Here is a 14,193-nt window from a genome sequence, read left to right as displayed (position 1 = left end):
ACATTTTCAATTATTTACTCTTTTGTGTATTTGTTAATAGAGATATAAAATATGCATCCATCAATGAATGGACAAAGATATCCATTGTCATCATTGACAGGTTCAATGGTAAATCAACAACAGCAACAACAACAACAACAACAACAAGTGATGGGAGGTAGTATGTATGGTAGACAATCAATAGCAGGTGGAGTACCAACATTTCCTCCTCCACAAAAGCAATATCAACAACAACAACAACAGTCTCTTCCAAGACAATCAATTGCTACAACAACTAGTAGTTCTACATACAATACATCTGCATTGACTATGAGTGCTATTGGTGCTCCATCAATCAACAATAATAATCCTTCAGTTTCATCACTACATAATAGTCAATACAATAATCCAGTCATGCCAATGAGTAGTTCAACAACATCTCGACCATCAATCATTCCATCATCAACAGGTGTATATTCTTCTACTACAACCAATATGATCCAACCACAACTTGTTAATAATAATTTGCAACCACCAAGAGCAAGTTTATCATCATTTTCATCATTGGGAGTAGTAGTTGGACAACCAGCTAAAATATCAGTTGGATCATTACCATCATCGATGGGTCAACCATTGGCACCTGGTAAAAAGTCGACGACTTCAATTGGAGGTACTGGAGCATCCAGACCAACAGCTGGTGGCACAAGACAAGATGCAAGAAATGTAACAGACAAGGCATTCCAAAAACAATGTATCATCAAATTGGTCAGCTTTTTAACGTCACACAACTATCCATCTGCCATCACCACCAAAGAATTAATGGCACCATCGGCCAAGGATTTCTACGATATCACTGAATTCCTCTTTCATCATATCGATAGTACCTTTAAATTCACACCAACCAAAAAGGAAGATGAATTGATTGCATTTTTTAAAATCATCAAATATCCAGTCACCATCAACAAACGTAATCTAAACCCTGTTGGTACTCAACATAATTGGCCTTATATTTTAGCTGCTCTTGCTTGGATTGCTGATTTAATAGAGGTAAACAAAAAAAAAAACAAAAAAAGGAAATATATTTATATTTATAACTTTTATTTTCTATTTTCTAGTATGATATAGAAGTAGCCAATGTTGATCATGAAATTCAAGGAGAGGAAGCATTTAATAATATTTATTCAAATGAATTGATTAAATCATATACAGCATTTCTTTGTGGAGATGATGTTGGTAGTAATGCAGCAGACAACTTTTTAGAAGATCATTTTGGTGCCAATGATAATTATCTAAGAGAAGAATCTCATGCAATGTTGGAATTACAATCAAAAATGAGATTGGAAATTGAATCTATTAATAATTCTCCTGTAAGCTAAAAAAGATACAATATATTATTATCTTTTACTTATTTATTTTCTATTTGTTTTTAGAATAATATTGAAATATTAAAAGAAAGAAAACAATTATTAGAAAATGATAAATCAAATTTTGAAGAATATATAAATGAATTACAAGTTTACAAGAGTACAAATGAAAAGATATTTGGTGAACATCAGATAGAGCTGTTGGCAAGAGAAAAGGAATTTAAAGATTTACAACAACAAAAGTCGAATCTTGAAGCCATTGTAAGTGATCAACAAAGTAGATCACTAGACGCTAAAATGATTCATCAAAAACATCGTCAACTTCAAGATGATATTAGTAAAACTAAATCGGAAAAGAAACGTCTAGATCAATTGTGTAATGAAAAGAATTTGGAAATTGCCAAACTTGTCAAGGAAATTGAAGAACTACTTCAATCCTACAATGTAACTGCAACAAAACTTGGTCTCTTGTCATCAAATCAAAAACAATCTTATCAAATTGATTTTAATTTTGATCGTTCAATTCAACAACCAATTATAAATGATTTAAAATTAATTAAAGTAAGAAGAAAAAGAAGAAGAAAAAAAAGAAGAAAAAAAAGAATATTTATATTTATTTACTTTTTTTGTTTAGAAAAAATTAAACAATATATTGAAGAACAAATTGAAAAGAAAATGTCAATGGAAGAAGAAAATACAATCAAAGAAAATGAATCAAAACAATTGGATGATTTATTATCAGATAATAAGCAACAATTAAAACGTTCTGAACAAAAGTTATCAAATTTGGAAAATGTTTCTCAAAGAGAAAAAGATGTAAGAAAAAAAAAAAGAAAAAAGAAAAAAGAACATGTTTTGTTAATAATCTACTTTTATTTCTATTTAGAAAAATGATAAAGAATTAAAACAATATGAAAAAAAGTTTGAATTAAAAAATAGAGAAAATGAAATGTTAAAAGAACAAACTAAAAAATCATCAGAAGAAATGCAAGCAGTATTGGAAAAGACACAACAAGAATATGAAAAACAAAAAGAGGATATGGAAAGAATAACAAATGATTTGAAATTCCAAATACTCAAGTTTTTAGAGATTGCTACCAATCATCAAAGTTCTGTTAGTTCAAATGTTAAAAATGTTTTGGATCATATGAAACGTTCTTTTGAACAATTAAAAGAACCAAGATAAATCAAATTAAAAATGTAATTAATTACATTAATACCCCCTTTTTGTATATTTTTAAAAAACACATCACAATCAATCAATCAATCACAACAATAAATTTATTAGTTTTAATATTACTAGTATTTTTCTAAAAATGGTAATCAATGGAATCAAGCCAAACCAAACAAAAATTACTTTACACTTTTTTTTTTTTTTTTCAAACAAAAAATCTTTGAACAAAATTGTCAATGATTAAAAATCCAATTTACTCATTACTCTCTCCCTCCCTTTATTACCTTTTTATATATCTCTCTTTACTCTCTTTTATTACCCTTTTATATTTATATATATCTATATAGATATAATTTATATTTATTTCTAAATCATGTTAGGACCATTAGATTTTGGAATAGTAGAAAAAGATGAATTAGATAGAGATATTGATAAATTAAGAAACATTTTACAAGATTCTATCAAAGAGTTGGAAAAGAGTGGAGATGGAGAACAATTAATCAAGGATGTAAAGGAATTGTTACTTGCAGAGACACCAAGCGAAAGAACACCCGAGTTTATGGAAAAATTTATAGAAAAGGTGTCTTCATTGTCCAATGAAAGTGCACTACGTATCTCTCGTACACTCAGCCACTGTTTGAACCTTGCAAACGTTGCAGAACAGACCCATCTAATTCGATCGGTAAAGAACCTAGAATCCGAAGAAGAAGGTGTATTAAAGTTTTCGTGTGAAGATATCTTTAAGCAATTGATCGAAGCTGGTGTCGAGCCAGACCGAATCTACAAGGCGCTGACTGAACAATCGATCGAGTTGGTATTGACAGCTCATCCAACCCAGATGATGCGTCGTACTCTCATCACTAAAAACAATCACATTGGAGAAGCACTCGAAGGACTGAGCAACAAGTCACAAAGCTCACGTGATCGTAAAGACTGGGAAGACCAACTACGTAGAGAGATTAGTGGATCTTGGTTGACCGATGAAATCCGTAGAAACAAACCAACCCCCCTCGAAGAAGCTCAAGGCGGTTTCTCAATCCTCGAACAAAACCTTTGGCGTACACTACCAAAGTTTATGAAAGTTCTAGATCGTACTTGTTTCAAATATACTGGTAAAAATTTACCTCTTGGTTTTACAAATATTAAATTTGGTTCTTGGATGGCAAGTAGAATATAATATAAATATTATTATTTATTCTTATTTAATAATTAATTATTTTATTTTAGGGAGGAGATAGAGATGGAAATGATAATGTAAATTCAAAAGTAACAAAACAAGTATCCTATTTTTCAAGATGGATAGCTGCATCATTATTTTATAAAGAGATTGATGCACTGTTGTTTGAACTTTCAATGGTAAGGATGACACCAGAATTGGCAGAGGCTGCATTGAAAGCACAAGAACGTAGAAATACAAATAGACCAAAACCAGTATTGACTCTTTACAAGGAATTTGGTGGTGGATCTGGTATTCCTGAACGTGAAGGTTATAGAATTTTATTGGCTGAAATGAGAGACAAAATGTTGTTAACCAAAAAACATTATGAAGATTTAATTGGTGGTCAAACCCCTCCACCAGATCATGATGATGATGATATCTATCATACTGCAAAACAAGTTTTAGATCCTCTTTTACTTTGTTATGATTCTTTAATTTCTGTTGGTGCTATTGATGTTGCAAATGGTAGATTAATTGATGTAAGAAAACAAAAAATAATTTATAATAATTATACAAATATTAATATTTACTTTTACTTTTACTTTTACTTTTTATAGGTAATTAGACAATTAAATTGTTTTGGATTAACATTATCAAAATTAGATATTAGACAAGAATCAACAAGACATTCAGAAGTATTGGATGCAATTACCAATTATTTGGGAATTGGATCTTATTTGTCATGGAATGAAAAAGAGAGACAAGAGTTTTTAATTCGAGAATTGGAATCAAAGAGACCACTTGTACCAAAGGATTTACCTTGTAATGCTAGAGTTCAAGAGGTACTTGATACATTCCGTATGGCTGCTGAATTACCAGCTGAATCCCTTGGTGCCTATGTTATTAGTATGTGTCAAAATCCAAGTGATATTTTAGCAGTTGAACTCCTTCAAAAAGAGTCTGGTAATAAGTTTCCACAACGTGTAGCTCCTCTGTTTGAAATGATTGATGATTTGGAACGTGCTCCACAGACTATGGAACAATTGTACAGTATCAAATGGTACAAGGATAGAATCAATGGAAGTCAAGAAATTATGCTTGGTTATTCCGACTCTTCCAAAGACTCTGGTAGATTGACTAGTTCATGGTCATTATACAAGGCTCAAGAGATTTTGACAAAATTGTCTGATAAACATGGCGTCAAACTAACTCTATTCCATGGTCGTGGTGGAACGATTGGTCGTGGTGGTGCACCAACCTATTTGGCCATCCAATCTCAACCAGGTGGTTCAATCAATGGTCGTCTAAGAGTAACTGAACAAGGTGAAATGATTACAGCTCATTATGGTCAACCAGGTGTAGCATTCCGTTCCATCGAAGTCTATACCACCGCCACACTCCAACAAACTCTCTTACCACCTCCTCCACCAAGTGATCATTGGCGTGAAATCATGGATGAACTCTCTTCTGTTTCCGGTAAAAAGTATCGCTCCATCGTTAGAGGAAACGAAAACTTTGTTCGTTATTTCCGTGCATCCACTCCGGAAAGAGAACTTTCACATTTAAATATTGGTAGTCGTCCTCAAAAGCGTAATGTTAGTGGTGGTATTGAATCGCTTCGTGCTATTCCATGGATTTTCGCATTCACTCAAACTAGATTAATCTTGCCAGCTTGGTTGGGTGTTGCCGAGGCATTAGAAGCGGCCAAGGAAAAAGGTTATACCAATGACCTAAAGGAAATGTACAAGTCTTGGCCATACTTTCAAACTACCATTGATCTCATTGAAATGGTGTTGATGAAGGCTGATCCCCTCATTGCTGCTCGTTACAATGACCTTTTGGTGCCATTCGAACTACAATCACTTGGCAAGGAAATGATTGGTCTACTCAACAAAACTGTATCATCTATTCTTTCACTCACCAATCATTCAACTCTTCAACAAGACAACAAACTATTACAACATTTCATCGCTATACGTCGTTCATATTTAGATCCACTAAATTATATTCAAGCAGAAGTTCTCCGTCGTCTTCGCTCAAATCATGTTGAAGCTCAGAACCCAATCCTCGTAGATATCTTAATCATTAGTATTAATGGTTTAGCTGCTGGTTTACGTAATACTGGATAAATAGAAAAAATAAAAGATATTTAGAATTTATTTTTATATTTTTTTTCTTATTCTTTTTCTCTTTTTATTCTCTCCAAACATCCAAATCAGATTGACTATATAATTTTTGTCTATCAACAATACGTTTACCAGCCAAATAACGCATAGCTTCAGTATAGGTTTGTGGTAAGATTCTAATTGGTTTTGGGATATCACCGCTTCCTTGCTTTTCTGGTTGTTGAGCCGTGGTTGAATAATTGGTAGAGGAATCTGGTGGAGTACAGAGGAATGTGAAATTAAAAGTATTTGATCGTTTCTTTTCTGGACCAGATTTGATTGGATTGGATACATGTGCAGTAACCTCTACTTGGACATAATAACTTTCCTTTAGATCTGGAATGGGGTGAACATAGACAATGGTAGCATCCATCGACAAGATGTTGCCAATATCGACCGATTGTAAAAAGGTGATATCATCCATGGCAAAGAATTGAGGAATCGATTTGTTGAATCTTACAAAACAAGTTGTAAATGCCAACTCGAATCCCTTTCTCATTAGGTAGCCACCAAAAATATTGCCATGCATATTACGTTCCTGGGGTTGACAGAGAATGACGGTGGTCTGATTGGTATTTTTCATTGGAATCCATTGAGTCTTTTCAAATTGTTGTGGTTGATTACTAGTCATAAAGAGGTCGTGAATGGTTTTCAACTCAGCGTCGGTTGGAGGACTGGTTTGAAGTGATTGTTGTGAATGACTGAGACGTTGTTGTTTATGAAGTTCACCATCCTCGAATAGTTTTCTTTGCTTCTCAGTATCGAGAACCAACTGATTGACAGGTGCAGCCTTTCTGTTTTCAGGGTTCAAAGCAACCATGGTAAAGTAGGAAATCAAAACTGGTTCCCATACCTTGGTGGCTGGATCCATCGATCTAACCTTGATCATAATCTCCATCGATGATTTACCAACCCATGTTACTATACCTTCCATCTTGAAATCTTTATCTGGACATAATGGTCTTAATAAATGAATTCTATCAACACATGCAGTTACAATTGTAAATAACTTTTCTTCACTTGTTCCTTCTGCATGTCTATAAAAAAAAAATAAAAGAATTTGAAATAAATAAATATAATTATATCTTTTCTTTTCTTTTCTTTTCTATCTTACTTGTATGCAACAGTACCAGCAAGAGCATCAAGATCTTCAAGGAATCTACCAATACGTAAATGACCAAATGGACTTAGATACATTTCACGAAGATTAATGTCTGAACTAAAATGAAGAAAGATCTCTGTAAAACTGTCTTGTGGAGACTTTTCAACGATTGGGATGGTCTTGTTTGATGGTGGATGGTTGATGGTCTTGCTTTTTAGTTCGAAAAGAGGTGTACGTGATCTCCAAAGATGGTTTGTGACAGCGGTTCTGTGTAGATAGGACGATGAACCAATATCCTTCCAATCCTTTTTGTTGATTGACAATGGCAAGATATTAACCTTGACACTACCAATGTTGGCATCACGAATTTGAAGTGCACCCAATCGATCAGATTGCGTGTCAAATGTTACATAGGCGTAACCCAAGTTGGTCTCATCGTCAAAAATCATCTTTATACCATTGTGTGAAATCGATAGTCCTGGGAATAGATCTTGAATATCATGTTTGGTAATGGTCGATGGTAATCCACTAATCTCTACTGTATTTTGAAAATCAATATTCTCATCTCTTCCTCCATTATTATTTGAATATAATGATTTAAATATCGTTTGATTATTATTATTATTATTTATAAATGTTTTTGATAAAGATGATAAAGATGATAAAGATGAAGAAGTATTGAATGAGAATGAAGAGGAGGATGAAGAAGAAGAAGAGGTAGAGTTAATACTACTAGTTGCTAGTAATGACTTTGAAGCAAGTCTTTTACTAGTTTGTGTTAATCCTCTTGTTATCGATTGCATTCTATGACATCAACAACAAGAACAAGTGTGATGATTCATCAACCAGAGCTCTGGGGAAGTTCATCACGCAATGAAATTAATTTAATTTTTTTTTTAATCTTTGAAAAAAGATCAAAGATTAATATCTGTACAATTTATATATTACTTTTTTTTTTCTTTCTTATATTAAGAAAACAAATGATTTATTTTTATTGATTATTAATATTTTTTAATTTTTGTTTTACTTTATAAATCTTTTTTTTTTCTTAAATTAAACCTTGACACAAGTTTGACTAGTTTACAAAAAAAAGATATCTATCTATCTCTTTACTTGTTTCTTTTTTATTTTTAATATATTAATTAATTTATGCATAGTATTTTAATTGAATATTCAAACCTTTATTATATAGCGAGTGATTCGAGACAGAGTATCATGTCATTGACACCTTTATCAGCTGCTTCATCATCAACTAGCACTACGACGATGGTGGGAGGAGGAGGAGCAATCAATAGTAATAGTACAAGTTCAACATTATCATCTTCACCATCACAATCACTTTTAGATCCATCATCATCGATACCATCATCATCATCATCTCTAAGTTTATCTGGAAAGTTAAAACCAATGAAAAAAGTACTATTACCTAGTTCAATTGTAAATTTAGATTCAAATAATAATAATAACAATAATAATAATAATAATAATATAGTTGGTGGATTAAATGAAGTATCAACATCTACAACAACTACATCAACAACTATTACAACAACTACAAATATAATCATGACTACTTCTTCACAACAGTCATCACAATCTTCACCAACAAGTATACCATTCTTTTCTGGTAATCCAAATATTGAAGTGATTGAAGGATCAATTCATTTATTTGTTGACAATGAAATTGCAAAGGCTAATACCAATGCACCATCTTCATTATGTTTATTACCTGTATGTACATTAATTACTATCTATTTATTTCATTGTTATTAAAACTTCTTCTTCTTCTTCTTCTTCATTTCTAATAGTCAAGTAGAAGTAATATAATTTGTTTACATGCAGTACCATCATATTTATCAATTCCCGATCTCATTCATTTTCTTTCACAATCAGCTGAACATCTTGAAGAAATGAAAATTGTTAGAGATGCATCACCCAATCGTTATATGGTATTGTTAAAGTTTAGAGATCAATGTCATGCTGATGAATTCTATCAATTATATAATGGAAAACATTTCTCTTCTTTTGAAGTATGTAAAAAGGAAAAAGAAGTAAACTTAAATTATTTGATATTTATTTTTCTTTTTATTTTCGATAGCCAGAAACATGTATATTATTATTTGTTGCAAGAGTTGAATATCAATTAGGAAAATCACAAGATTCTTATATATTTTCACAATTAACAGAGGTTGGTGGAACATTGGTAGAGATACCATCGTGTCCAGTATGTTTGGAAAGAATGGATGCTTCGACATCGGGTGTTGTAACGGTATTATGTCATCATGCATTCCATTGTGATTGTTTGGCTAGATGGAAAGGTGATAATACTTGCCCGGTATGTCGACACATTCAAATACCATCGGTTGAAAATAACAACATGTGTGTCAAATGCGATACTACAGAGTCTTTGTGGATTTGTATTATATGTGGACACGTTGGTTGTAGTCGATACGTCAATTCACATGCAAACAAACACTATGAGGAGACAATGCACACCTACGCACTAGAGTTGGAAACACAACGTGTATGGGATTATGCAGGCGATGGATATGTACATAGATTAATACAAAATAGAACCGATGGAAAAGTGTTGGAGTTTCCAAATCCATCGGCATCGTCTGATGTCAGAGAGGGATCACATCTCAAAGAAGAGAAAATAGAATCAATCGAAATGGAATATAACTTTTTGCTAACATCTCAACTCGAACAACAACGTGCCTTTTTCGAACAACAAATGATTAAAATGGAAAAGGAAAAGGTAAACAATAGTCATTTCTTCAAAGATGAATTGGATAAAGTAAATGGTCGTTGGAATACAAAACATTTAAAATTAAAACAAAAAATTGAAGAATTGGAAAAAGAATCTTCATTTTTACAACAAGTAAGAAATAGAAATAGAAAAAAAGAAATAATATATTTATCTAACTTTTTTTATTTTTTATTAGATTAATAGAGCAATGAAAGATAATCAAGAAAAATATAAAAAACAAGATGATGAAAAGGAACAACAAATTCAAGATTTAACAGAAGAGTTGAGAGATTTAAGATTCTTTATAGAGGCACAAAGAACCATTAATGAGAATAGTGAAATGAGAGATGCTTCTGTTACAGTTGGTCCTCCTAAAAAATCAAAACCAAAAAAGAAATAAATAAACATTTCCACTTTGATTTATTATTTTATTTATAATTTTGGTTTAAATTTACTCAACCAACTCGAAGGATTATTTACAACCTTGTTTATCCATTCTTCAGTGTCTACACCAAGTTTGAATAATAGTTTTGTAAATTTGTTTGGATAGTAAATCTTTTTGAGTAGGAAATCATACTTGTCAAGAGGATTAAGTGCAATAGGTCTGCCAATTAATAATCTCTTGTGACGTAGTCTTTCATAGTTTTCATCTGAAACTCTTTTAAAACAATGAAACATTTCCATAAAGTTGGTCACCATTGATTCATTGTAATGATCTCCAAGATGTTCTTGTGCCAATCTTACCCTAGTCTCTCTTGCCAGTGCTGGATCCATCACTGATATACTTAATTCACTTGAATGAAAAAAACTCATATTATCCATATTCGTACTACCAACATTTAATGTTACATCATCAACTACTATTAATTTTGAATGAATATAAATTGGTTTAACTAAACGAAAAAGACGTATATTAGTAAATTTATATAAATATTCAATTCTTTTTTTTTTTAAACTTACTTCTTTTTGTTTCTTCATCTTGTCTAATTAAACCATAAACTCCAACTCTATCAGGCGCAACACTATAAATTAAATGTAAATGTCTTATAACTAAAAATAAATTAAAAAAATTTTAATATGAATATTCTATTAAAATGTATCTATATTTTCAAACTTACTATGATCTTGAGACCAATCAAATAATTCACCGACAAGACCACTTGGTAAATCAGTTTTAACTGGAGTAACGATTAAGATATGAAGATTTGGTTTTGCTTTTAATGCTTCACACATGTAATAGGTAAGAGTAAAGTTTTGGAATGGATATTGATGTTCAATGTAGAGGAATTCTTTTGCGTTTAGAATCATCTTTCCAAAATCGTCAAACAATAGGTTACTATCCAAAACTCCTTTCCAATTTCTAAATAGTCTAACGGAACAGTCACGATAGATTGGTGCCGGGTCGGTATGAGTTACTTGGATTTCATTGTTTTTAAGATGAGCCTTTTGACAATGAAAGTTTTGTTCAAGTTGTACATCTTTGATAAGTGACTTTGAACGTGTTAGAGAAATGTTATTGGTAAATGCATGAACCCATCTTTGAATAAAATGAAGTCGAAGTTGTTGAGTTGATGGACCACGAAGTAGAATTTGTATATCATGCCAAAGGAATCTAATTTGTGGAAGTACTGGTTGAATATTGGTACCTGTATATCTAATTGGTCGATTTAAATTGTTTGTAGGTGATGAATTTGATGAATTTGATGAAGAAGATGTAGAATTTCCCAATTTTTCATCTTTTGTTGTTGGTAAATATCTAATTTGTTTTGGAATTTGATGTAAAGGTTGATCATAACGACCACGAGCCATATCAAATCCACCAGTAAGAGCTACACAATTCTCTGGACACTCTGAATCGATCAATACCAACTTTTCATGATGAGATGAAAGGATACCTTCTGGGTTACCAGCAATAATAATGGTAATATGACCAATTGGTTTGAGGTGTTGTTGTTGTTTTTGTTGTTGTTGTGGTGTTGGGTATTGGTATTGAGGTGGATGCAATTCATCCTCATAAATGTCATTTAGATTGTGATGGGTGGTATTTAGGATTCTACAGGGTATACCCAATCGTTTACATCTTCTTTCAAGTTTTGCAGCTTCTCTTTCAATTGTAACTTCACCCAAATACAAAAATCTAGTAAGATGAGAAAGTAGTTCATGACGCCAAACAATGATTCTAACAGAGACACCATCCAATGCTCGAGACAATAAAACATCCTCCAATGTAATCCATTTACCAAGACTTTCTGTTGAACCACCTGAAAATGTTGGGATTCCACTCTTGACTCGCTCAGTCATCACCAGACCAAATGAAAATGACAATTCCCAAGCCAAAATATTGATACTGTGTTTGGCAGCCATCATCACTTCAAAATATCTTCTAAATGTTTGTAAACCATCAATAAGAATCTCTACATCATTTCCTTCTGTCTGTATACTAAATGATGTATTATTAATTTCTTCTTGACCTGAATTGTTATTATTATTATTATTATTATTACTACTTGCACTATTACTAGTAGCGTTGGTAGGTATATTTTTATCTTTATCAACTACTGGTAAATATCTTCTTGTTGGTGCAGTGTTTGGATTATCTTTTGTGTGAATTGTTAAAAGTGGTGACGAGTCGATTTCTTCTCCATCCAGTCTTTGATTGTTTGACTCGCCAGTCAACATATAGTCTGTTTTTGTCAATGTAAATACAAATTCGTATGATCCTTTACCTTCGGGAGAGGTTAGAGTGATCTTTTTCGTCGTTGAAAAATCATCCATCAAGAATGTATAGATCTTGTCGTCGTTTGTACGATTAAATAACAATCCTCCTCTCTCTTTGTTTAAAATGATTTGTTGTTGTTGCTGTTGTTGTTGTTGATGTTGTTGTTGCTGTTGCTGCTGTTGTTGCTGTTGTACATTATTGAGTACATTATTGCTATTGTGGTTGCCGCTATTATACATTTCATTACTCATATTTAGTGTTCGATCATTTGCCAAATACTCGCTCGACGGAACCGACGATGATGACGATGGATTGGTTGGATGTGTCTGAGCAAGTGGAGGTGGCATTATAGGACTAGTTGTAGACGATGTAAATGCCGACAACCCTTGTAATATAGCTGGATTATTACTAATCTCATGTGTTGGTGTATATTTCATAGTTCCCAAGATATATTCTGCTATTGGTGTCTTTACATAAAATGTTATAACAAAGTTTCCAAGTGTTGAAAATGTTACTAAAAAAAAAGGGAATGAAACAAAAAAGTAAGTAAACAGTAGAAGAAGTTGATAGAGTTATTTATATCAATCGATCATACAATTATGAACACTATGTATTTCAGTCATATCATGAGATTGGAAATTACCCAAATGATAACGATTGGTATGACCCAAACCAATACTCTGAGGACTATGATTGAATTCAACCTCTGCAAATAGTTGATCCTTTTGAGTTGTGATTTGTTTCAAACAACTAATCTTGTTCAATGAGAATCCATATGAATATTTAACAAGAGATACACTATAACAAACATGATATAATGGTCCTCTTCTTCCAAATGTTAAAAACTAGAAAAGATAAAGAGGGAGGAGGAAATCATTAATTCATTCATTATCAATATATTTGATTTTAGATATATTTACCTTTTTCTTTCCCAAATGAACAGGATCTTCATAAAGGAATTCATAAATTGTTTGAGGACCTAAATCATGATACATCAACGGACCGTATGATAGATGTACAGTAATAGGAGTCTTTGATATATGAACAATTGATTCACAGGACTTTGTACTACTAGTAGAGAATCTTCCTACAAAGTATCTACGTGATGGTTGATTCTCGTTTGATATATCCAAGAATACATTTCTAGGTTTATTCTGTGTTGAACTATTATAAAATGTTACACTATGAATTTGTAGTACAAACATTAGTGTAAATATAAATATAAATATAGATAGATAGATAGATAGATTATCTCTATAGAACTAGTAACTAATGATAGTATTTAAATAAAATACTCGTTTTGAAGAAGAATAGAATGAATTTCACTTCTGCTCAGATTATTTAAAATATCATCTTTTTTTAAATTTTTATTAATAGTGTAGAGCCAAAAGATCTTCATTGTTTTAATATATTTGCATATAGTTAGTTATACATATACATATAACCTATATCTATGTATAAAGGGAGATACGAATTCAAATATTATCTACAATGAATTATAATCAATTATTTGATTGATTGATTGTATACGTATAACATGTTCATTATAGTAAACGATAAATTATCGATGTTACAGTAATCATCCTCACTGTATGTATTAATAATAGATAGATGATTTAATGATTAAGATGATTTTCGGGAGTGACAATAATTGGTTGATTCCATCATCACAACATCTATCTAACCCTTATTATTATTATTATTATTATTATTATTAGTTGTATACAAATGAGCAGCAGCAGCAAGCTTCTCTATTTCCATATATGTATAGTTAGATGCTAC

The 14,193-nt window shown here is 31.7% G+C and overlaps 5 protein-coding genes across 5 annotated transcripts; 3 read left to right on the top strand and 2 right to left on the bottom strand.

Annotated features, from left to right (window-relative positions):
- Positions 1–51: 51 nt before the first annotated feature.
- Positions 52–2,529, top strand: ndc80 (kinetochore protein Ndc80; the record flags this gene model as incomplete). The annotated part of the gene is made up of 4 exons (XM_004350682.1): positions 52–1,026; positions 1,095–1,346; positions 1,410–2,159; positions 2,230–2,529. The coding sequence occupies 4 exons, from the start codon at positions 52–54 to the stop codon at positions 2,527–2,529; spliced, it is 2,277 nt and encodes a 758-aa protein (XP_004350733.1).
- Positions 2,530–2,890: 361 nt separating this feature from the next.
- DFA_11786 (Phosphoenolpyruvate carboxylase) lies at positions 2,891–5,805 on the top strand (the record flags this gene model as incomplete). Its single annotated transcript, XM_004350681.1, has 3 exons — positions 2,891–3,679; positions 3,745–4,215; positions 4,294–5,805. 3 exons carry the CDS (start codon positions 2,891–2,893, stop codon positions 5,803–5,805), a joined length of 2,772 nt encoding a protein of 923 aa, XP_004350732.1.
- A 64-nt stretch (positions 5,806–5,869) lies between these two features.
- Positions 5,870–7,746, bottom strand: DFA_11785 (RNA-binding region RNP-1 domain-containing protein; the record flags this gene model as incomplete). Its single annotated transcript, XM_004350680.1, has 2 exons — positions 5,870–6,878; positions 6,956–7,746. The coding sequence occupies 2 exons, from the start codon at positions 7,744–7,746 to the stop codon at positions 5,870–5,872; spliced, it is 1,800 nt and encodes a 599-aa protein (XP_004350731.1).
- Positions 7,747–8,158: 412 nt separating this feature from the next.
- Positions 8,159–10,092, top strand: DFA_11784 (putative RING finger protein; the record flags this gene model as incomplete). Its single annotated transcript, XM_004350679.1, has 4 exons — positions 8,159–8,674; positions 8,752–8,973; positions 9,042–9,824; positions 9,889–10,092. 4 exons carry the CDS (start codon positions 8,159–8,161, stop codon positions 10,090–10,092), a joined length of 1,725 nt encoding a protein of 574 aa, XP_004350730.1.
- A 72-nt stretch (positions 10,093–10,164) lies between these two features.
- DFA_11783 (phospholipase D) lies at positions 10,165–14,172 on the bottom strand (the record flags this gene model as incomplete). Its single annotated transcript, XM_004350678.1, has 7 exons — positions 10,165–10,189; positions 10,270–10,585; positions 10,653–10,742; positions 10,811–12,925; positions 13,007–13,256; positions 13,332–13,575; positions 14,138–14,172. 7 exons carry the CDS (start codon positions 14,170–14,172, stop codon positions 10,165–10,167), a joined length of 3,075 nt encoding a protein of 1,024 aa, XP_004350729.1.
- Between the last annotated feature and the right edge of the window lie 21 nt (positions 14,173–14,193).

The sequence above is a fragment of the Cavenderia fasciculata genome (assembly GCF_000203815.1).
Source record: "Cavenderia fasciculata unplaced genomic scaffold Scf_EUAJFUG02HR96I-5, whole genome shotgun sequence".
NCBI classification, from domain to species: domain Eukaryota; phylum Evosea; class Eumycetozoa; order Acytosteliales; family Cavenderiaceae; genus Cavenderia; species Cavenderia fasciculata.
The sequence above is the reverse complement of the archived record's forward strand: the minus strand, read 5'-3'. Positions and strand labels throughout refer to the sequence as shown.